The following is a 22,439-nucleotide window of genomic DNA, read 5'->3' as shown; positions in this document are numbered from 1 at the left end:
ATAAAGCCAATCGGCAGCACTTCGGCGGCAGCTCAATCGTGCCACTTCATTCTTCTGCGGCAATTCGACGGCAAGTCCTTCGCTCCTTCTCTTCCTCTTCGGTGGCACTTCTGCGGCAGCTCAAAGAGGAAGAGAGGGACCGAGGGACCTGCCGCCGAGTTGCCGCTAAACACCTGGACATGCCTCCCCTTTCCATTTGCCACCCCAAGCACCTGCTTCCTTCGCTGGTGCCTGGAGCCGCCCCTGCTGCAGAGGCAGCTCATCACTTTGCACCATGTCAGTGTTCCAAAGGAATGTCAAAGCCAGCAGATAAATACAACTGAGTGCAGAGAGGAAGGGATTCCTGTCCAAATAACACACTGCACTAAAGGGGAAAGGACCAGTGTTATCACTGAGGGAAGGCAGCGCAGGGGCCCTGCTGAGCACGCCTGTCACCGGCACAACCCATTGCGACACACAGCTCCAGTGCAAGCTCTGCAGACAGTCACTGCCTTTGCTCTAGTATCTCCTTGAAATGGCAGTTACAAGAACTCAGAGATGTGTTCAAAAGTCAGATAGAGTCAATGTCGCTCCTGGATCTGTTATCAAAGTATAACACAGTAAGATGCAGCAACACTCGGTGCTCTGCCTTTTGCCATGCCTGCAGGAGGACTGGAATTCCTCTCCCTTTGCAGAAGCTCTCCACTGCTGCAACAGGCTGTGCTATACACAAACACTAGGCCTGTTTTGCCAGGGCAGCCCAATAAGCTACCAGTGTTTGAAATCTACTGCTTCTCATGCATAAAAACAGAAACAAGCCTCAAATTTCAGGGATTGGGCAGGGGCTACAGATTATTCACAGGAGATCACATACAGGGTTCTAATTTCCCTGTGCCAGGTGGGGGGAAGCCAATTATTTGGGGGAAAAGCAGAGATTACAATGCATCTCGCAGCTGCAGGTTTGAGAGACAGGCACTAAAGGAGTAAAGGCAGCTCCTTTGTCTCCTTTACCATTACCTGGGCTCTGGAATGCAGTCCCACCAGCCAGGAGGAAGTGGGAATTCACTGCCTTATAGCAGCTCTAAGATTCTCTGCTTTCCCCAAATTCCAGTGGGATGTGCATTCTCTGGATCCTACTCTCACCTCCTTGATGGCCCCTAACCATTAGCCACGTTTGCTGTGATTCATTCTCGTCTGTGATTTGGGGTCAGGATTACTGTGCCACAGTTTGGCTTTGCCCCCAAAGTGTCAGAAATGGCTATTAAATCTTTTAGACGTTACTAACAAAATACAGATCTCTGGAGAGGAGGCCCAGGGGGTGAGCCTGAGTCTGGAGTGGTTCCAACAAGGCCCTCAGAGCATGGGCTAGCAGGCTTTTCTCCAAATGTTGCATGTTGTGGTTTCTCCCAGATCTCACAATGCAGAAGTGGTTGCTGAAGTGCTGAACAGCCTTTGCATGAGTTTCTGCAAAAGTGGTTAAGGAGTTTAACTGCTACAGAGCAGGAATTCCACTGCCAAGAAGCAGAGGAACCCACAAACAAGAAATGCACACAGGATGCACCAGAGATCTCTACCCTTGGCCTAGTCGAATATTTTGTCAACAAGTTTGACAAAGAAAATTTGAAGACTTTTTTTTCACAAAATATGTCTGTTTTCCATGGAAAATATCAATGTTTCATCAAAAAAATTAAACACCCAGAAAACAAAATAATTTAGCCAAAATCTAAAATATTCTGATTCAAAAGGGTGCCACGGTGCCTCATGGGAGTCATAGTCAGATGCCTTATGCCTTTATTCTTCTCTATGCACTAGGCTCTCCAGCAGAGCTACACCTCCCATGATGCACCACAGCCAGGGACTCCTCAAACACACCCCCTTGCTTTATCAAGGAGGGTGAAGTGGTGCATCATAAGAGAAGACGTATTCCTTACAGAGAGCCTGACTCACAGAGGAGAATGGGAGCATACTGTCCCTCAAGTACAACTCTCATGGAGCAACTTGGAACCACTGTGGATCAAAATATTTTGTTTTTTGATTTCACTGAAAAGCCAAAATTTCCAGGGGGAGCAGCGGAGAACAACTATCAAAAGACTATTTTCCAACCAGTTCTACTCCACACTTCTTAAGAGTTCAAATCCTTCCTCTTAAGGCCCAGACACCTTGCGAGTCCAGAGGACAACCGGGATCACAAATTAGTACCAGCAAGATAATGATTGTCCCAATACTTGAGTAGCCACAATTGTTTTTGTAATATTAAGCTGTGTTGTACAAACATTGTGCATCCTTCCATCAAGAAGCTGCGCTAATCTCACCTGACAGCCCTGGATGCAATAAACTCAGCCTGAGGATGAGAACTAGCCTCCTGCTTCTATTTCCTTGAAATGTCTCAGAACAGTGGCCCAGAATGCACTTCAGGAAGAGGTGGACAGAATTAGCCACATGCCCTCTGCCCTGAAGTGCAGGACAGGGTATGGGTGGCTGAGCAAAGCCACAGGAAGAATCTATTGAAGCAGCAGGATGGGCAAAACCTCTATCTCTTCAGCCATTTGGTAATGATTACAAGAGAAATGAAGCAGGGGCTGGCCATGGTGAGCTGTCACTGCATGGAGAAGGCTTAAGTGCAGATCAGCAGCTTGTCTGGTGAGCCAAAAGCAGCTCAGCGTTAGTTCTCCAGGTTTGGGTGGCCAAAGGCTATTTTCTAATCAGTTTCTTCCTAGTCTGTAAGAAACTCCCTTAGTGCTTCTTTCCAGCAATGACATCGTGCGCTCTTCACCATTAATAGGGGCCCTGCTCCCACAGCACCAGTTCAGACCCTGCTGGATTAACCATGTCCCACTGCAGTCCTGGGAATGTGACCCTGTGATTCCAAGGTCTAGGCTGTGGTTTGACATTTTGAATATTGTTTCAGTTACTTTATTAATAATTGACTAAGAGGCTGAACAAACAGCCTTGTCACGGAGCCCAGAGTGTGACTCAAGCAGCCCCTTTGAGCAGCAGGGCCTGCTGCCAGGAGCTGAACACGTCAGGGAGCCTCTGGACTACATCTCCATTAACTTGCTAATTGGAGCTGCCCTGCCAACTCCCCACTGCCGGGGTGGGTTGTCATCAGTTCTTAAAAACTGGTTGCTGGTGAAGGGTCCCAGACTAACATCTCTGGTGATCTATAGCAAGGGTGGGCAAACTATGGCCTGCGGGCTGCATCTGGCCCATCAGACCTTTTAATCTGGCCCTCAAGCTCCTGCTAGGGAGTGGGATCGGAGGCTTGTCCCACTCCGTGCATGCCATGGCTCCACACAGCTCCTGGAAGCAGCAGCATGTCCCACCTCCAGCTCCTACATGTAGGGGCAGCCGGGGGCTCCACACACTGCCCCTGCCCAAGTGCCAGCTCTACAGCTCCTCTTGGCCAGGAACTGCGGCCAATGGGAGCTGCGGGGCGGCACCTGCAGACGGGGCAGTGCACAGAGCCACATGGCTGGCGCTGCACCTCCACATAGGAGACGGAAGGGGGACATGACGCTGCTTCCAGGAGCTGCTTCAGGTAAGTGCCACCTGGAGCCTGCTCCCTGACCTCCTCCCACCCCCCAACCCTCTGCCCCAGCCCTGCTCCTCCTCCTGCCCTCCAAACCCCTCAGTCCCAACCTGGAGCACCCTCCTGCACCCTAAACCTCTCAGCCCCAGCCCAGAACCCCCTCCCACGCACTCCAACCTCCTGCCCCAATCCAGAGCCCCCTCCCACACCCTGAACCCCTCATTTCTGGCCCCATCCTGGAACCCGCACCCCCAGCACAGAACCCATACCCCCTCTCACACCCCAACCCCTTGCCTCAGCCCAGAGCCCCCCCCTGTACTCCAAACCCCTCTGCTCCACCCCCAGCCCCCTCTTGCACCCCAAACCCCTCATCCCTGGCTCCACCCCAGAGACCGCACCTCCAGCCGGAGCCCTCAACCCCTCCCACATCCCAACCCCTTGTCCTAGCCCGGAGCCCCCTTGCGCACCCTAAACTCCTCATTTCTGGCCCCACTCCAGAGTCCGCACCCCCAGCCGGAGCCCTCACCCCCACTCGCACTCCAATCGCCAATTCTGAGAGCATTCATGTCCCGTCATACAATTTCCATACCCAGATGTGGCCCTCAGGCCAAAAAGTTTGCCCACGCCTGGTCTAGAGCCTCCATTCTCAGAACAAGTTTAGCCTGGGCAACAGCAGGGTGAGCTTTCCCCCACCAGCAGCTGCCATAGTGCTTCAGCCCAGCCCTAAGGAGACCTGTCCCCCTTTTAGGGGTCAAAACGGAATCCCATTTCCATGCTACATTCAGTCTTGGGCCTCTCCACTGAAATTGCCAACAGCAAGCTAATTCGTGCCAACTATGCAGGTGGGTGTAGTGATGTTTGTCTGGACTGAGGCCATCTCCCTTTGAACTGAGTACTAGCCTTCCCTCCATTCATAGACTGGTTCTGCAACTGCCGTGGTCTCCCTCCTGGAACCTACAGACACAGAGAATCCAAACAGTGTCACACTGGATTTCATGGGTCTTCAGACATCAGCTCTGAATCTACTCAATATAGTTCCAAGATGTCAGCTGATGGAATTCAAAGCTGAGTGGCAGGCACTGAGCATGCCTAGGGCACATGGTTGCTGGGTGGAAGAGTGGCAAGCAGAGGACTATTTGCAGGGGGAGGAAATCACCAGCCTAGAATAAGGCAGGTCAATGCTCTCCAAGTTGGACTTGAGATGTTCACAGAACACAGGAACTAGACAAATGTAGCAGGCCATCAGCAACCCAACTACAACAGCAGTCACTGGCACAAGCTTCAGAGGAAGGCTTTCAAACCACACAAAGATCACAGGGCCGGGCAGTTAGAAATTACAATGGATAGATAATTACCTCAATGGTGCGGGAGGAGATTCCTTCCACAGCCCAGGCACACATTCCAGTCAGCCATCCTGCCAGATGAGAACCTCCTGAAATCCCACCTACCATTTCAGTAAGATATGGAATTTTTCACTTTGTACCCTACACTGTTATGTAGAGTTGCTGTGCCCAGCCTCTGAGCTGGCTGGATTTCAGTGATGCCTATTCATGCAGTTTATAAAATACACTGGGATCCCTTGGGATAAAAGCTCTACAGAAACACTGAAGATTATAGCAGCACACAACACACAGCAGAGGATATCCTTGGTTTGGGCCCATCACTCCGTGGTTCTTGTTGGTTCTGATCTAACACTCCGTTAAGCACTGTGGCCTTTGTCTGAGGTGAATGAGTGTCATTTAAATCTTCAATTCCTGGTGTTCAGAAACACCTGCCTGCTCCGCCTTAGCAAATATCTGCGCTTCTGTCACTGAAGCATTAAATGGCACAAACCTGCACTCCTCCAACCCAACCACAACGTTATTGAGAACAGGGTGGTGATCAGGGACTGCTGTAATGCTGGGGATTTTAGACCCTGGAAACAGGATCAGGAATTTGGCAAACCAGTACACTATGGTCAAGAATTTAAGGGTATGTCTACACTACAATAAAATAGCCGCATCTGGCCCACGTCAGCTGACTTGGGCTTGTGGAGCTCAGGCTATGGGGCTATAGAACTGTAGTGCAGATTGGGGTGTAGTCTGGGCTCTGGGACCCTCCTCCCTAGCAAGGTCTCAGAGAATAGGCTCCAGCCTGTGCCGGAACATCTATACTGAAATTTTATAACCCCGCAGCCTGAGCCCACGTCACTGACCCAGGCCAAATGGGGCTGTGCTGTGGATCTTTTATCACAGTGTAGACCAGTGGTTCTCAAACTTTTGTACTGGTCACCCCTTTCACATAGCAAGCCTCTGAGTGTGACCGCCCCCCTTATAAATTAAAAACACTTTTTACTATATTTAACACCATTATAAATGCTGGATGCAAAGCGGGGTTTGGGGTGGAGGCTGACAGCTTGCAACCCCCCCATGTAATACCTCACAACCCCCTCAGGGGTCCCGACCCCCAGTTTGAGAACCTCTGGTGTAGACATACCCTCAGAGACACTTTGGCCAGGGACTGAATTTTTCCACTCATCCTGAGCAGCCAAGGCTCTCTAGACACAACGTAGCCTCAAAAAAGCCATTGTTTTAGGGACACACAACAATAGTGAGAATCTCCAAAAAGCTGGAGTGGCATCACTGAAGAGGAGAAAGCAGCCAGACTCCAGCCAAATGTCCCAAACAACCCAGAGAAGGGGATAATACCAGTGCAACTTTCATTTCACCAAGGGATCTGATATTCTTCAGGCCTGGGATTCTTTTCTTTCCTCCCCTCCTCTTACCCCTCCCGCCCCCCCGATTTCTCTTCACATGTAAGAACACAAACCAGGGTGCAGAGCTAGTGGAGGGGTGCATGGATAATGCAAGCTGAAGAAGTGGAAGAATCAAGTTGTGGGGGACTGGGGAGGATTTCTGGCAGCAGGAGAGCTGGGCAAGCTGGAAATGGTTCCAGAGCAAAATCTTGACCTGCATCTTCCAAAAACTCCAGTCGCAGAGATCTCAGCTGTAACTGGCAAAGGTTGTTTGCAGTGCTCCAAGAGTTAATATATTTAAAAGGATGTTTGTGAAACAGGGAGGGAATCAGGAATGTTAGTGCTGCAGCCTAATTATCACTGAAGTATCAACAATGTTAACCCTTTCCCATCTGCTCCCGGTAGCAGACACATCCAGCAAAGGCTGCCCGCACAGTCCAGCTACAGTAAAGGGTGTTGCATAGGAACAAGGCCACAAGCGTTGACTATGCAAACTGTATGGTCCCCCACCAGTTAATGTGCCGATTGCTCAGACAACTTAGATGTTAGTTACTGCCCTGAAGAACCAGGGGGAAGTGGCAATTCTGGTGTGATCCGCTAGAAGGCGCTGCAGCATGCCTTGGGTCATGGTGAGGCTCCAATGAATGCACCTCAGCAGAAGGGACCAGTCCTCACTCTAATAACTTCAGAGACAGTGAGATCTGGGAATGAATGAGTCAAACCGAGAACAATGGAAAATAAGAACTGCCACAGATATCCCAAAGGTTTGAGGCTCCCATCTCCCAAGATGTCACCTGTCCCTGTTGTCTGCCACTGGTGGTTGGACAGGGCAAGCCCCTTTCCACAAGCCCACATCTGATCCCACTGCAGAGGCAACACTGGAAGGAATGGGGAGAGTGGGTCATTACCTGCTACTTCCACAATCTGGTGCCTAGCAATATCGTAGTATGGATCATCCCAGCGCAGGTGAGTGATGGGCTCAGGGGAGCTGTTAGTGTCCTCTGCATACAAAAAAAAATCAGAAAACCAGCAATTAGCAGGAAAGCAGAAACGGACCTTGAGCAGCTCAGGGAGGGGCCTGGAAACACAGGGATGAGAACCAGAGGCTCAGTGACATGGGGAGAAGTTAATGCACTAGCCTGGCCTTCCTGAACACCTGTTTTGAAATCCTGATTTGGTCACAGGACAAGCAAGTGTTGTCAAGTCTCAGCCTTGTCCTTGGAAGGCAGCTGTGCGTGTCCCAAACCCCACAGCTCAGAAAAGTGTCTAGTCAGTCAACTTCTGCTCAGGACTCTCCTGAGCATGAAAATTCACCCGTGTATGAGAGGAAAGGAGCCAAGGGCACTGTCAGGGCTGCTCACAGCGCAGGTGCTTCTGCACATACCCTGCTGCCTACCCTGCATGCTCTGGCCAACTCACCTGTTCTCTCTAGGCATCAGAGCCCGCAAGGGCCCAGCCAGGTACTGCACTGTGGGCTTCGGGCACAAAATGATTCACACATCTCCATTTCCCAATCCTCGCATCCCAGATGGGACTGAGTTAGAGTGTGAGAGGGTCACAGTTCCCTGCAACAGGCCAAGGCACAAGGTGTCCTGGAATACTTCTTGGCCTCAAAACCAGCCCTGCACCCAAAAGTCTGCTGGCCCCAGCAGGGATGCCCACCTGACTTGGGAAAAACAGGCACTTCATCTGCTGGCCAGTTCTTATCATCTAAGGAAGCCAATTTGAGCTGGCTCAGGGACTGGTTGGTGTCCTCCAGGTTCAGGTCATCTTGCAACTCCGAGAGCGGGTCCATGGCAATGGCCCCCAAACTCAGATGCTTGCCTGAAGAGCCTAAAAGGAAAACTACAGAGATTCTTAAGTCAGACACATACAGATCACAGAACTCCACTCCCACAGCCTATCCAGAGGCTCTTCCCTTCCTTCCCTCCAGACTCGGTGCATCCACTGACTTCCTATCCCTTCTCCTGACTTCCCCAATGACTGCTCACACTTTACCCTACCCAGAAACTTTCTCTCCCCCAAATCCCACCCACAGAGCTCTTCTACTTGCAGCCATGGGCACCCTGAGCAGCAGACCCTTCCCTTCTACCTCCTGTTGGGAGGGGGAAAGAGCCCTAGCTAACCCTTCCAGTGAGTCTCTGCCCTGAGTCCAGCTGTGGCCTGACTGTTCTCCCCGCCCAGAGTACTCAATTTGGGAGAGACACTGAGATACAAGGGAAGGTGACAGGCTATATCAGTCCCTGCCTGACACACTGACTGTATCAGCCATTATTTCCACACAACAATGCCCCTCCCTGCCCCAGTAGAGCTGCTTGCACAGCAGGGCCCTGCTCTGGAAGCTTTCCCAGATTTCATGTCCCCCAGCTCTCAGGGAGGGTCAGGGGGCTCTTAACAGCTCTCTGCACTGGCACATATGGGTGCTTCAGTGCACTAGAAACAAAATCCTGATGCTTGAGGCATCTCTAGCAAAATTTCACTGACTGGACTAAAATGCAAGGAGAACGCCAACCCCTCTCCCCCCACACAACCATTCTCCATTTAGCATCTCACACAGCAAAACCCTTCTCTCCCATCCTAACACATAGGGCAAGAGGCTAGGATACACCTCATGTTATTTCCACAGCACAATAACCAGATGCAGGCAGTACTGCATACGCTGTGCCACGATTCTGAGGAGGCTAGGGAGTTTGGATTCCAGGGCATGAGACTCAATCGCGGCTACTGAGAGTTTTTCCTCAATCTCACCTGGGGTAAAACGTGTGTGCGACCCCAAAATTGAACTAAAGCAGCAGATCTTCAGGAAGTTCCCATTTCTTAAGGGAGCCCTCTAAGAAACAGCTGATTGAGTTTAATGCTGATGCCCTGGTGATATGCAGGAAGCTGATGGATGGGACCGAGGTATAGATCCTGCTCTCAGGAACTAATATTAGCAGCACCATGAAGATGAGAACTCTGCGGCCAGCAGGCTGCATCCCAAAGGGAGCTATAACAAAACAAGGCCAATAATGACACCACTGTTAAGACCATGGGTGGGGGCTGAGGCGGCTTTGTAGTGCTGCAGCCAGTGAGGCACCTGCCATTCACAGGTATGCACACATCCTGGGGGTGGTTCAGAGGGGAACTCAGGCATGTGCAGGCTGTAGAAGGACGGGTTCTGGGATGGGAAAGAGTCTTGTTTGTGTGTGAATGCCCAGAATGCAGTGGCTGGGAACTAAACAGCAGCAGAACACATGACTTTGCTTGAAAACTAACAAAGGAAGCTGTGGTTATAGACTCAAGGTGGCTTTTTCCTAGAGTGCAGGAAGGTGGAGTAGCTTGATGCTTTGAATTCCGAGATCCTACAGCTGCTTGTGAGATACAAGGGTGCAAGAAGCCTACGAACAGTTAGTGTGACCAGGGTGACATTCCAAACTCTAAAGAGTCTTGCTCACATACTTGGGGCTACACCCATTGCCAGGTTTGGGGTGGGGATGTTGCCAGGGCATTAGTTAGAACCTGGAGAGTTTGTCCCCTCCCTTTGGCAGGGGGTGTTGGGAGCATGGACCCTTCTTTATCTCTTCCCCAGCAACTCAGAAACAGTCTTTAACTCGTTCTTGGCTCCCTGATGTCTGGGAGCTATTGTAAGTCAAGTCAGATTCCTGTAACCAGAGAGAGACAGACATATATGGGCAGAGGATCTTCGAGGCAAATCAGAAACTATGCAGGGCCTGACAGATCTGCAGTCAGCTAGAGAGCCAAGCAAAACTGTTCCCTGCCCCCTCCTGAGAGCTGGAAGAGCTGCCTGACCTTCCCTTGGATCTCAGTAGGGACATGGAGCAGGACACTATGCTCCTCTGGACCATGACCTAATGCTGGAACTATGCAGCAGCTGTAGCCAAGTGACAACCAGCTCTCCACACCTAGCAACAACAGATTCAGTTTCTATAGCAACTGCAGCCAGCATTTGCAGTGATTTAGTCTGATTATAGAATCCCTAGCACCGTATAATTTCCCCAATAACCCAGCAGACACTCAGGTGTGAAGTTTGATAACCCTGGAGGTTGCATGGAAACTGTCCTCAGCTGGTCCCATCTCAGACCCTAGATCTCTGCAAGCTGCTGTCTTAACTCACAGCAACTTCAATAGGAATGGAGGGAATTCGGGTTCAGTCTTAACTGTTGCCACTCCCTAGATCAGTGGGAAGCCTTTGACAGGAGTCCTCTACATCTTAGGGACTAAGTCTGAATTCTACCAGGCAGAGGTGGTGCTGGCCCAGGGGCAGCATGGAGCTGGGTTCCCTTAGTCCTCACCATAGGAAGTGCCACAGCCTGGCTTCAGGAACAGCTTGCAGCACTGAGCCACAGGCTCAAGTTATTGGTTTAAATGCCAACATCACATGGATTCCACATTAGCAGGCTCCTCTCACTGGTGGGGTCTCCAATGCTGGCACCACATGGCATAGAGTGCAGCAGTCTCTAGGTTCCTTATAGTTCTGCAGTAAAAGAGGGCCTCAGTGCCCTGCGTGACGGCTGATGTTTCCACCCAAGAAGAGCCCTCCCCAGCCTTTGGTCCAGAGGTGGAACCTCCCAGCCCTTACACGTGCAGACAGCTCCCCAAGTCCAGAGAGTGGGTTCAGGCTCCACGTGACAGAGAAACTCATGCCATGGAGATTCAAGGGATAGCAGACTGAGCTTGCATCATCTCTTTGTGATTTAGTCCCTCTTGCCCCTGAGAATTTCTAAGATGCTTTTCAGGATCCCTTCCAATACTGAGATACCCAGCGCTGAGTGCAGTACCCCAAGGGAGGTCTTCCCAAAGCAGTGTGCCCCACCCCACCCCTCTCCTTGCTTTGGAATGGGAGGGCTCTGGGATTGAGGAGCCCAGAACTTAATGCAAGATCCCCATGGGGTCTCCCCAAGGAATAACCTCTCTCTGTTCCTCTGAAGTCTCTGCATACGTAGCCTCTTACTGACACTGGCTTTTTTGCAGCACTATCGCATCATGAATGTGTCTCATTTGCCGCCTCCTCCACCAGGTTCTCAGATATTTTTGCACCCCAGGCTTCCCCCTCCAACTGAGTCTGGGGCTTGGTCATTTTTCTCCCAGCTGCATTATTTATTTCGATACAATACTCTACACCAAAGAACGCTCATCTACAACACCAACTGCTTTTGACATATATTTAAATATATTAAAGAAAAAATACATCATCAAGTAAAGAAGCAATTCCCCTTCCTCAACCACATCTCATATTAGTCAGCAACAGCCAGCCCCAATATGGATAAAAATTCTAGGGCCCTTTGAGTTATTTCTCCGTCCTTGCTCTGCAACTCCTGCCAGTTTAATCTCTGCTGCACACATAATTATTTTGCCTTACAAGTCAGAGAAGGTCCCTAACCCATTACTGCGGGAAAAGATGTTAGCAATTTTTATACAAATATACACAGTTTTTTTTATTTTATTTTTTTTAACCCAGTTCAGTGTCAACATCACCCTCACAGCCCATTCAATACACCAGGACTTATAACTCACCACTGCACTAGCTCAGTCTCTCAGAAAGAGTCTGGAAAAACAGATATGCCTTGAAACCAACCAACTCAGGCACTGCAAGAATGAGTTCCAGAGTCCGTGATGCCCAACCCACAGTGATAATATCCAGCCCAACCCCCAACTCGAAGTTTGGGAGCGGTTAGCTCAAACATCTCAGCTGACTGCACCTGCAGAGGTATCACTCTGACAGACACCAACCAAGCAGAGACCCTCTAACCTAGCAGAGACCCAGGAAGGAAGCAGAAAAGCTGAGCTCAGGTTTATCCCTCAGAGTCCCAGCACAAGCTGCTTATCTGTTTCCTCCAGACTCACCCACCACACAAGTTTTGCTGAATTTCTGAGGAACTGGAGTCATGTGACATTGAAAAGGCAATATATCTTTCTTGCCAGCCACAAACCCAGTTCCTTCTGGCCTATCCCCTTGTAGCTCAGCCTCCTCTGCACACCTGGATACCTTGAGCCAAACTAAAGATTCAGACAGCAAGATTCAAAAAGGGAATGGACATTATATGAAAAACAAGAATATCAGGAATTCTAACTGTAAATGCTAACAAAAAGTTGGAAAGGATATTAAACCTCATGCTTAACAACGTAAGAAAAACCTAACCATTAGAGTTCACGATGAGACCTAATGAGGCGGGGGGCAGGTGGCTATTGTACCACATCTGCCTACTGCAGAGTTCTTACACTTGCATCTGAAGCACTTGGTACTAGCCACTATTGGAGACAGAATACTGGACTAGATGGACCTTGGGTCTGCTTCAGTATGACAATGTCTATGTTCCAAATTCAGCAGGCAGAAGGCAGTGTATCTTCACCGATTTCAAATCCCATATATGTATGAACAACAATATAAAGTGACCTCCTGGGAGCCTGATCCAGAAGAGATATTTCCCTTACAGGGTCCCTTAATCTCCTGTTGTCTCCCTAGTGCCCTAGTCTATCTTGTATCCCAAATGTTAATTGTGAATGTGGATCTTTGACAAATACTTTGGGGAAAACTGAAGCACGTTACAGTTCCTGATCTTTGCTTCTGTCCCACACAGAAACAGTCTCCTCCTTACAGAGCTCCAGCACATCCTTAATCCTGAACTCCCTTACCCAGCCGTCTGACTCCTGCTCCATCAAACTGAGGTTTTAGAACTTCTTCTGCCCTCTAGACTCACTGGTCTGCACTCACCAGCCTGCCAAGCCCCATACACGGCTCAGTTCTCCCCAAGCACAAAGGAATAAAACCAACCCAGGCTCCTAAACCAAGTGCCCCTTCCAAGACACAGGCTGCACTCCCCACCCCCCAATCTACCTATTGACAGCCCCGCCATCATCATCATCACCACCACCACCTCAGCAGAGCATCCTGGCTCTGTTAAATAGTGGATTTTGGCCTATCACTGCCTAAGCCTCAGGAAACTCTCCTGAATCCAAGAGTTCATAAACGATCCATTAAAAGGCCTTCAATTCCCTTTAGCACTGTAAACCTGGGCATTAGCCAGCCTTGGGGCCCTGAACATTGTAAGTGCTGATTGTGTTATCTGAACAAGTTCTGCTCCCATTCCAATACACCCTCCACCCTCTTCCAATACAAACCCATAGGGCTAGCCTCTAACCCTGCTCTTCCCTACCCTATTTGCAGCTTTCCTCAAGTGTGTGGGGGGGGGGTGTTCTAGTAAGGCCACCTAGACACTTAAACTTTGAAAGTGCAAAGGAAGCCAGGGAAAGGCACAATGTCTGAGTAGCTAAAGGGATGATAGAAAAAGCATTTTCTGGTCTCCTCCCTCTAAAAAAGTGGTGGCCAGTGAGTATTTTGAGTACACCCCATCCAAAGTTTACAAAGAGTGGTTTCTGCTTGGGGTTGATCACTTGCCGCCAAACCTGCCTAACTTTTTTTTTTTAAATATAACAACGACACCCTGAGACTAGAAATGGAAACTAGGAGATCTCTATTTGCAGCGTGAACAACTTTTTGTCTGGGAATTTCCTTATTTTTAAAAAGAAAACTGAGAGGCCTAAGGCCTCGCTCCCGCCCAGAATGGTGGACCCACCCGGGTGCAACCCCAGCGCACAGCAGACAGCTCCGCAGTTGGACACCCGCCCTGCCAAGCCCCCCACACGGCCCGGTTCTCCCCGAGCAGAAAGGAATAAAACCAACCCGGACTCCTTAGCCAAGCCCCTTCCAAGACACAAGCACCCGCCAATCGACAGCCCCGCGCCGGCTGCTTTGCGGCGTCAGCTCCCCGACCCCCGTCTCCCCGCGCGGGGAGCGAGAACCCCCCGGCCCGACCCCGCGGCACTGCCCGCTGACCGCGCGCTCCCGGGCCAAGCCACGGGGAGAACCCAGGAGTCCGGGCGGCCACGGCCGCACTCCCCACAGGCCGGCGCCGCCCCGCCCCCGCAATACCGACCCCCGCCTCAGCTGCTCCCGCGACACCGACCCCCATCCGACACCGCGACCGCCGCTTCCGCCCCCCTCACCAGTCGGCCGCTCCCGGAGGTTCCCGCCTGTCAAACCTGCTCATAAACATCCGCCTCCGAACCGGAAGAGGAATCCTCTCTCCATGGAAACGGCGGCCCGCCCCCATTCTCCACTTCCGGTCCCCGCCGCCTTCTGGGTCCCGAGCGAAAGTTGTCCGGACGCGGCCGCCGGCTCCGCGGATGGTTCCGCCCCAAAGGGGGCAGCCGGGAGCGGGGACGCAGCGGCAGGCTCCGGCCCCGGGCCGGCATGGAGCGGAGCCACCTGGGTGAGTGGCGCGGCCGGCGCTGGCCGGGAGGGCGGGGGCTGCGAGTGAGCGAGTGAGCGCCCGGCGGGACCCTGCCCTGGGCCCTGCGCCTCCCGTCTAACGCCGCCGCTCCCTTGTCTCCCCGCAGGGCGTGAGCAGCGCCCCGTCCGCGGCCACCCGGGGCGGATCCGAGACCCGCCCGCGCAGCCTGGCGCGTCCTGCGGAGCCCTGCGGAGCCTCCCTCCCGGACTGGCCCTGGGGCCCTCCCTCGCCCAGGAACCGGGCATGGGCGTCTGGTGCGTGGGGAGAGCCCTGCCGCCGGGAGCGCTCCTCGGGCCCCGGGCGGAGCGGGAGCCGGACTGTGCCGCAGAGACAGCGCCCTCGGAGGTACGGTGGGGCTGGGGGGCCTGACAGGCAAACCCCGGAGCAGCGCCAGTAGCACCAGCTGAGGGGGGCGGGCAGGACTCCTTGTCCAAGGGGGAGGGGAAAAGACTAAGGTCTCAGCCCAGGTGCCCAGCCCGGCGCTGCCCTGCTAAAGAACCCACATGTCCAGCTGTGAACCGTCGGCTGAAGCTCTTTGTTCTCTGCTGCCCAGTGCCTGGCTCCCATGTGCAGCATTTGCCTCGGCATTTCCAGTATGGCTGGGGGAGTCTGCAAGCACCCAACACTAGGTGTCACGCCTCACTTTTATTCAGGTCCTTATTGTCTGCCCATCACTATGAGATCTGGGTGCCTGAGTCTCTACAGAGATTGGTTACAGGAAGTGCCAGGAGCATCAGCCAGCTCCTATTAAGGGGCAGCTGCTGGGCTTGTAGGCCTATTCTGAATTCATTTTGCTTTTCAGACAAGTCAGTCTGGCTGCTGCTGCAGTGATGAATCCATTTGTGACAGGAGCCCTAGCTGGAGGAGGTTAGTAGCTGTATATGGAACAACATGGGGGTTCCCCTTGGGACATACTGTAAGTGTAAAGGGAGGATCTGTAGCCACTGTAACACTGTGGGGTGGTCTCACTAGGCAATGTCAGGCTTGGCCAATACATGGATGGCAAACTTCCAAAAAAATAGCCCAGGTGCTTCAGAATATGATGTTGGTAACTCATCATTGGGTATTTTTCAGTTGTCAGTTCTGTGCCCTAGTTGAATGTTTCATTGCTGGAAGGTGCCGCTTTCCATGTTCTACCCCACGGTTGGCTGCATTTCAGGGGTGGGTGAAATGCTCCCTGGCTGTATAAGGGCTTCTTTGGGATGAAAAGATGCTGTGTAAATGTGATCTCACTCTTTCCTTATGTATGTAAGGGGAACGATGGATTCTTGGCTGTCTGTGTGGAGAGAGCGTTTTTGTAACAGGGCCTCCCAGTGACCCATCTGGAAAGCTAAAGTGACACAGAGACCTGGGATAGTGAAGAGTGTTTTAAGGAGTCAGAGAGAGCTTTATTCTGGAGCTAGTTTGTAGCTACATGCAGCCCAAGAATTCAGAACATATTCTTATTAAGACATCGGGGGCCTCTTGTAGGCAGTTAAAGGGCTTATTTCCTAGGAGGACTCTTCTCAGTTGACTAAAGTTTGACCGTTCAGAGCTTGGTGCTCCCATTGAAGGCAATAGGATCTCCATGTGCCCCAAGTGGGTGCTGACATTGAGCTTGGTGTCTTGCAGCTTGGTGAAGCGAGGCCGGGGGGAGGATGAGGCAAACGTGGCTTTGGTGTGGATCAGTGGAAGGCTCCACATCCGAGTGCGGCATCCTATTGCTGCAGGCACTGAGTTGCTGTACTGGCCTACAGAGGCCCAACCTGGTCCTGCCCAAGTGGAGGGGAGACTGCTGCAGAGCGCATCAGAGGGGATAGCTGTTCCTGATGAGAAGCAGCCAAAGGGGCAGCTGGCAGTGGCAGCTGTGACAGAGACAGCAACTCCAGAGGCTGTGGTGCAAAGGGAAGGAGCCTCTCCATGTGGGAATGCATCAGAGCCCTTTGCAGGTACGTTCCTTTCACAGGACATGCAGACTTTGTTCTCCTCTTATGGAAAGGCTGTGACTACAGTGCTGTTAGGCAAAGATCACTACATGATTTTGGGGACCCCATAACCAGAGTGTCTTCAGAGCTTGGAGCATTGGTGCAGTCCCAGAATAAGGCAGGCTTTAGGGATTGTGAACCCCTGGGGGCGTGAATTTGGAGAGGCCTATACATTCAATAAGAGATTCCTCCCACACCGTTGTTGTAGGGATTGTTGTAGGCCCCTCCCCTTGGGAATGGGGAAGTAATGCTGCCCTGCCTTCCCCACTCTCTCAAAAGGGGAGCGTGTAATATGGGGAGGAGGATACTGTCTAGTGTACCAGGGAAGAGGAAGAATCTGCCTTGGTTGTGGCATATTTAGCCTATCTCCATAGTGAGCATTTTGGAGGTGTAATGGGGTCTTGCCTGTTTTGTTGCTGGTCAGATACCCAGGTGGGAGGTGGGCTGCTGTCTCTGAAGTGGCTGTAACTACATACCACACAGAACTGACTCTTCATGGCTCTAATCCCAGCTGCATTCTCCTCCTCTTGCTCTGAATGTCCCCTTGCGGTTAGTGTCTGTGTAGAACTATCCATTTTTGAGGAGTCCAGAAAACATACTAGCAGCTGGGACTCAATGGCCAACACTCGGGCCCTGACCCTACATCACTTCAGGAAGTGGCAATGGAGAATGTTGCAGTTCCTAGCTTTACCAGCCATGATACAGCTCCCCAAAGTCCTGCCTGGATGTGCTGGGGTTAAAATTCCTCCCCTGTTTGGAGAGAGGCATCTAGGAGCCAGATGCTTGATGTTCCTGGGTAGGGTGGAGTGTCTGTCTCTGACTTCCTCCATTTTCTCTGTTCCTGACTGCACAAGCCTGTTGTCTTCCAATAGCCAGTGTTGATTTTCCCCCTGTTGTGTGTCTGTGCAGGGGATCCTGATAACTCCAAGCTGATGGAGAATGAAACTAGAGCCGAAGGCAGCAGGCAGCCAGCCAAACGTTCCCACAGGCTGCAAGACAACAGCAGGAAGGAGGAGGAAAGCATGACCCCTGGACATGAGCCTGGGGATGCCAAGGTGCAGAGGAAAGAGAACCAGCACCATGAGAGCACCTCAGCAGCTAAGGCTAACAGCAGATGCAAAGAAGACTCAGTCAAGGAGATGGACCCCCAACCCAAGGCCGAGAGAGCAGATGGGGAGCCAAAAGAGGCATGTCGTGGGAAGTTCCATCTGCCGTTGTCTCCCCCAAATGGGGTTCGACTCAGCGCTCGCTTGGCTGGGAAGCCGCGCAAGGTGCATGCACTGACCAGCCAGTGCCTGCAGGAGTGCAATGCTAGGGTGTCTGGGCAGGAGGCCAAGAGGCCAAGCACTTCTGAGGGAGGTGGTGCAGAGACACGCAAGAAAGTAGGGCAGGTTTCCAAAGGCCATTCCAAACTAGAGCCCCTGGAGCAAAGGAAGAAGGGCCTGTCTGATGGTCCTGATGAGCTGGACAAGTACCCAGAAGTGGAGGTCAGTATTGCACTGGAGGAGGGGCCTTCTGGGAGCCTGGGTGTATCTCAGCAGAAGTCCCTGCCACATGGGGATGAGGCTGGTGAGCGCAGGTATCGCTGTGGGGAGTGCGGCAAGGCCTTCCTCCAGCTCTGCCACCTCAAGAAACACAGGTTCACCCACACTGGCTACAAGCCTTTCCTGTGCACTGAATGTGGCAAGAGCTACAGCTCTGAGGAGAGCTTCAAGGCCCACGTGCTCTTCCATCGGGGTGTGCGCCCCTTCCAGTGCAAGCAGTGTGACAAGGCCTATGGCACTAAGCGGGACCTGAGGGAGCATGAGGTGCTGCACACGGGTGAGCGGCCCTTTGCCTGCGAGGAGTGCGGCAAGACATTCGCCCGCCGGCCTTCCCTCCGCATCCACAGGAAGATCCACCTAATGAAGGAGCTCAACCTAGCCAATCCCAAGGTATGCAAGTGTGCCATCTGTGAGCGTTACCTGGCCAACCCTGGCTCCCTGCGCAACCACATGCGCCTGCACACTGGGGAGAAGCCCTACATCTGCCCCTACTGTGGCAAGGACTTCCGGCAGCAGGGCAACCTGCGTGGCCACCTGCGGCTCCACACCGGCGAGAAGCCCTACAAATGTCGCTTCTGTGGGGATGCCTTTCCCCAGCTGCCGGAGCTGCGGCGGCACCTCATCTCCCACACTGGGGAGGCCCACCTGTGCACGGTATGTGGCAAGGCGCTGAAGGACCCCCACACGCTGCGGGCCCATGAGCGCCTCCATACCGGCGAGCGCCCTTTCAAGTGTGAGCAGTGTGGCAAGGCATACACGCTGGCCACCAAGCTGCGCCGGCACCAGAAATCCCACCTGGAGGACATGCCTTACAAGTGTGATGTCTGTGGCATGGGCTATACCCTTCTGCAGAGCCTCAAGCGCCACAAGGTCACCCACAAGGGGGCCAGAGACTCCATTAAGCTGGTGGAGGCTGCGGTCTTGCTGGGCATGGACGTGCCAAAGGCTGCAAGGAAGAGGCTCAAAAGGAAGGTCCCTCAGGAGGCGGGTACTGAGGAGCCTACAGTGCTCATGGTGCAGTCAGTGGAGATGCCAGCACCAATAAATGAGGCAGAGCTTATGATAACTGCCAATGGGCATTACATTGCCACTTACCAGCCCCCAGGCAGCCCCCCTGAGTCTGGGGTGCGCAGGGTGCTGGGCAGCGCAGCCCCTGCTGGGCACCTGGAAACGAACAATGACATTATTGAGATCACGATCTCTGAGCACGAGCACAAATGTATCATCATGCAGGACGAAGGCTCCGCCAGTGACATGGTCATCATCCAGGAGGGTGTGGGTTTCGGTGCTGTAGCCGAGGTGGTGGAGGTAGAGACGGGGACCTGACACCCAGCCTCTTTCCAATCCCTGTTTGACTTCTCTACAGCTGTACAGAATATAAAATCTATTTTCTAACTTGTGTGTGTTGTCTGTGTTGCTGGGAGATCAGGCCCTACCATGCAGGATGAGTGGCCAGCAGTGCTTCACGTCTGTTCATGGAGAGGTCAGGAGGGCATGACATAAGGCCTGGTCTACACTAGGAAATTAGGTTGGTGTAACTACGTCGCTCAGGGATGTGAAAAATACGGCATGGTCAGCGCTAAGTTGATGGGAGAATTCTCCTCTTGACTTAGCTACCGTCTCTCAGGGAGGTGGGTTACCTACATTAATGGGAGAACCCCTCCCATCAGCATAGTTAGTGTCTTCACTGAAGAGCTACAGCAGCACAGCTGCACCACTGCAGTGTTTTAAGTATAGACAAGCCCTAAATATCATTAACCCGGGTCTCTGGAAGCTGCCCCAATCTGTTGGAAATCTATAGGTAGTGTGTGCTGGGCCTGGTGAAAGGAAAACACTGGCTGATGGAGTGAGAAACTCATTACAGAGGAAATAACTAATGCAAAAGACAGTGCCACTGCTGTCCTGTCCCCAGACTGCTTAAGGGTTAAATGAGCACCATTGCTCTGTGGTGAAGGCAAGGGTGAGCACAAACAAGCAGCTAGTGAATCACTTTTGACCACCCCTCCTCTCCTTGCTTTCGTTTTGTTCCACAGTTGCACTGCAGTATTTCAATTATTTCTTCCCCTTTTGTCCGCTGAGGGTGATCATAGCACCAGGCACAGCTGAAAAGATGCTGAACCAGTTACTAAGGGGTTTACAAAGTTCTTTTGTTTTCAAGATTACTCTTTACAAGTAGAACAAGCCAAGCTCCATCCCATTCCCCACTAGAGGCCAAGGCAGGATGCTTCTCCGTATGGTCTGTGTTTTGCCTGTGTTTACCCTTATATAATAATTCAAGGGCATGACAGTAGTTGCTCCCTGGGATTTCCCTCTTGTCCTCTTCCCTGCAGGCTCTGCTTCAGCACCTCCTTTGGCACCTACAGTAGTGAATGGGTCAGCACTGCATTGCAAATGGGACAGCAAACACTGTCTTCAGTTTCCATGGGCTGAACCTCTTCTGCCCCAGTGAGGGTAGTTTGAATGCACTGTGCAGTTCCTCTGTTCATTAAAGGGCTCTGGTTGTGGAGTGGCTCCTTTTCCCTTTGCTGTGTAAAGGCTTTGGCCATCACTGGATCTGTGTTTATTCCCATCAGTAAAAACAACGAGGAGTCTTCTGGCACCTTATGCTCTAATAAATTTGTTAGTCTTTAAGCTTTCGTGGGCTGTGACCCACTTCTTCAGATGTATGGAGTGAGAATTACAGTAGGCAGGCATAAATATACAGCACAAGAAAAGATGGGAGTTGCCTTACCAAGTGGGGGGGGGGGTCAATGATTCAATCAGGGTGGATGTGTCTCATTCCCAATAGTTGACAAGAAGGTGTGAATGTCAGAGTAAAAATTACTTTTTGTAGTGCTAACGATGCCAATTCCATCAACGTGGATGGCTGATACTCAACAGTTGATGGGAGATTACTTCTTGTAGTGACCCAGCCAATCCCAGTCTTTATTCAGGCCTAATTTGATGGTGTCAAGTTTGCAAATGAATTCCAGTTCTGCAGTTTCTTGTTGAAGTCTGTTTTTGAAGGTTTTTTTTGTTGAAGAATGGCCACTTTTAAGTCTGAAATTGAGTGTCCAATCCCAGTGTGCAACCTGCCACCGTCCAGCACAGTGTGTTTTGAGAAGTTTTGGCAAGGCATGGTGGGGTAGAAGCAAGTTGTGCAGGGGTGACTGGGAGCAAGGGATCGGGTTCCCAGAGTGCAACTGTCTCCATTCCATAATGTCATCTATACCCCATAATTGTCACACTTTTGTTAAAAAGCCCACATACCCATGCAGTCCTCTCAGTCCACTATTTCTGACAGAAGCATGGAGCCTGCACAGCTCTGCACTATTGTCCTAAACATTGCAAGCACAGGACACATGATCATCTGGTATGTGCCAAGCCATAAGAAGAACTGCATCAGTGGGGAACATAACAGCTTCTTGGAGGACAGACTGATGTGGGACAGTGAGAACTAATTCAAGGTTTCTGGTGGTGTTCGCAGAGCAGCTGCATATGGTGGAGCACTGCGTCTGGGCTTGAGAAATGAGCACCGATTGGTGGGATCAAATCATAATACAGGTTTGGGATGATGAGCAGTGGCTACAGAACTTTCAGATGTACAAGGCCACATTCCTGGATCTGTGCACCAAGCTCACCCAAGCCTTCCAGCACAGGGACACAAAAATGAGAACTTCACTGACAGTGGAAAAGTAAGTGGCAATCACACTGGGGAAACTTGCAACACCAGATTGCTACCAGTCAGTGGGAAATCGTTTTGGAATTGGAAAATCCACTGCAGGAAACTGTCATGCAAGTGTGCAGGGCCATTAATCATCTCCTGTTATCCAGGGCTGTGACTCTCAGCAATGTGCAAGACATAGAGGATAGATTTGCAGCAGTGGGGTTCCCGAACTGCAGTGGAGTAATAGATGGCATTCAAATCCCTATTTTGGCACCTGGCCACTTTGCCACAGGGTAGATCAACAGAGAGGGCTACTTTTCTGTGATTATGCAAGCATTGGTGGCTCACGGGGGATGCGTCACCAATAATATGGTGGCTGCTCAAGGAAGGTGCATGTTTAAGAACACAAGACTTTTCAGAAAGCTACAACTGGCAGTGTTAAAGTACCACTAGCAACCTTGGGGGGACCCTGTCTCCCCTGCTCCCTTGCCTCATGAAGCCATACACCATCCACCTCAACAGCACCAAGCAACTAGCGCCCAAGCAGGGTGATGGTTGAATGTGCTTTTGGTAGATTGAAGGGACGCTGGCATTGTTTACTTACAAAATTGTATCTCAGTGGGGGAAAAAAAATCCTAATAGTTATAGCAGCCCACTGTGTATTGCATAAGATCTGTGAAGCAAAGTGGGGGAAAGTTGCCACAGGGCTGTAGGACAGGAGCAGCTGTCAGCGGAGTTTGAACAGCCAGATA

General features: G+C 51.6%; 2 protein-coding genes across 4 annotated transcripts in view; one reads left to right on the top strand and one right to left on the bottom strand.

Moving 5' to 3' along the window:
- ARHGAP1 (Rho GTPase activating protein 1) overlaps positions 1-14,361 on the bottom strand; it is a 35,258-nt gene extending 20,897 nt beyond the window's left edge. Inside the window, exons 1-3 of one of the 3 annotated variants that reach the window (XM_039534796.1) lie at positions 14,247-14,361; positions 7,905-8,087; positions 7,151-7,243 (exon numbers count right to left, since the gene is read on the bottom strand). In XM_039534796.1, the coding sequence (XP_039390730.1) occupies positions 7,151-7,243; positions 7,905-8,037 (226 nt within the window). In that variant the 5' untranslated portion in view covers positions 8,038-8,087; positions 14,247-14,361. Of the gene's footprint in view, positions 1-7,150; positions 7,244-7,904; positions 8,088-10,534; positions 10,705-13,923; positions 13,944-14,246 lie in introns of those variants that run through there. The other 2 variants (XM_039534798.1, XM_039534797.1) reach the window with 2 other exon arrangements.
- Positions 14,362-14,376: 15 nt separating this feature from the next.
- On the top strand, positions 14,377-19,440 carry ZNF408 (zinc finger protein 408). The gene is made up of 5 exons (XM_039534795.1): positions 14,377-14,512; positions 14,640-14,878; positions 15,336-15,400; positions 16,145-16,461; positions 17,407-19,440. Exons 1-5 carry the CDS (start codon positions 14,494-14,496, stop codon positions 19,365-19,367), a joined length of 2,601 nt encoding a protein of 866 aa, XP_039390729.1. The 5' UTR covers positions 14,377-14,493; the 3' UTR covers positions 19,368-19,440.
- The last annotated feature ends 2,999 nt before the right edge of the window (positions 19,441-22,439 follow it).

This window comes from Mauremys reevesii, linkage group 4 (genome assembly GCF_016161935.1).
Source record: "Mauremys reevesii isolate NIE-2019 linkage group 4, ASM1616193v1, whole genome shotgun sequence".
Taxonomy (NCBI): Eukaryota; Metazoa; Chordata; order Testudines; family Geoemydidae; genus Mauremys; species Mauremys reevesii.
The sequence above is the reverse complement of the archived record's forward strand: the minus strand, read 5'-3'. Positions and strand labels throughout refer to the sequence as shown.

Bases quoted from the DNA above. Each gene is read 5' to 3' on its own strand.
- ZNF408 (XM_039534795.1), top strand. The intron at 15,401-16,144 runs GTTAGTAGCTGT...GGTGTCTTGCAG, and splicing joins AGGAGCCCTAGCTGGAGGAG to CTTGGTGAAGCGAGGCCGGG. The intron at 16,462-17,406 runs GTACGTTCCTTT...GTGTCTGTGCAG, and splicing joins TGCATCAGAGCCCTTTGCAG to GGGATCCTGATAACTCCAAG.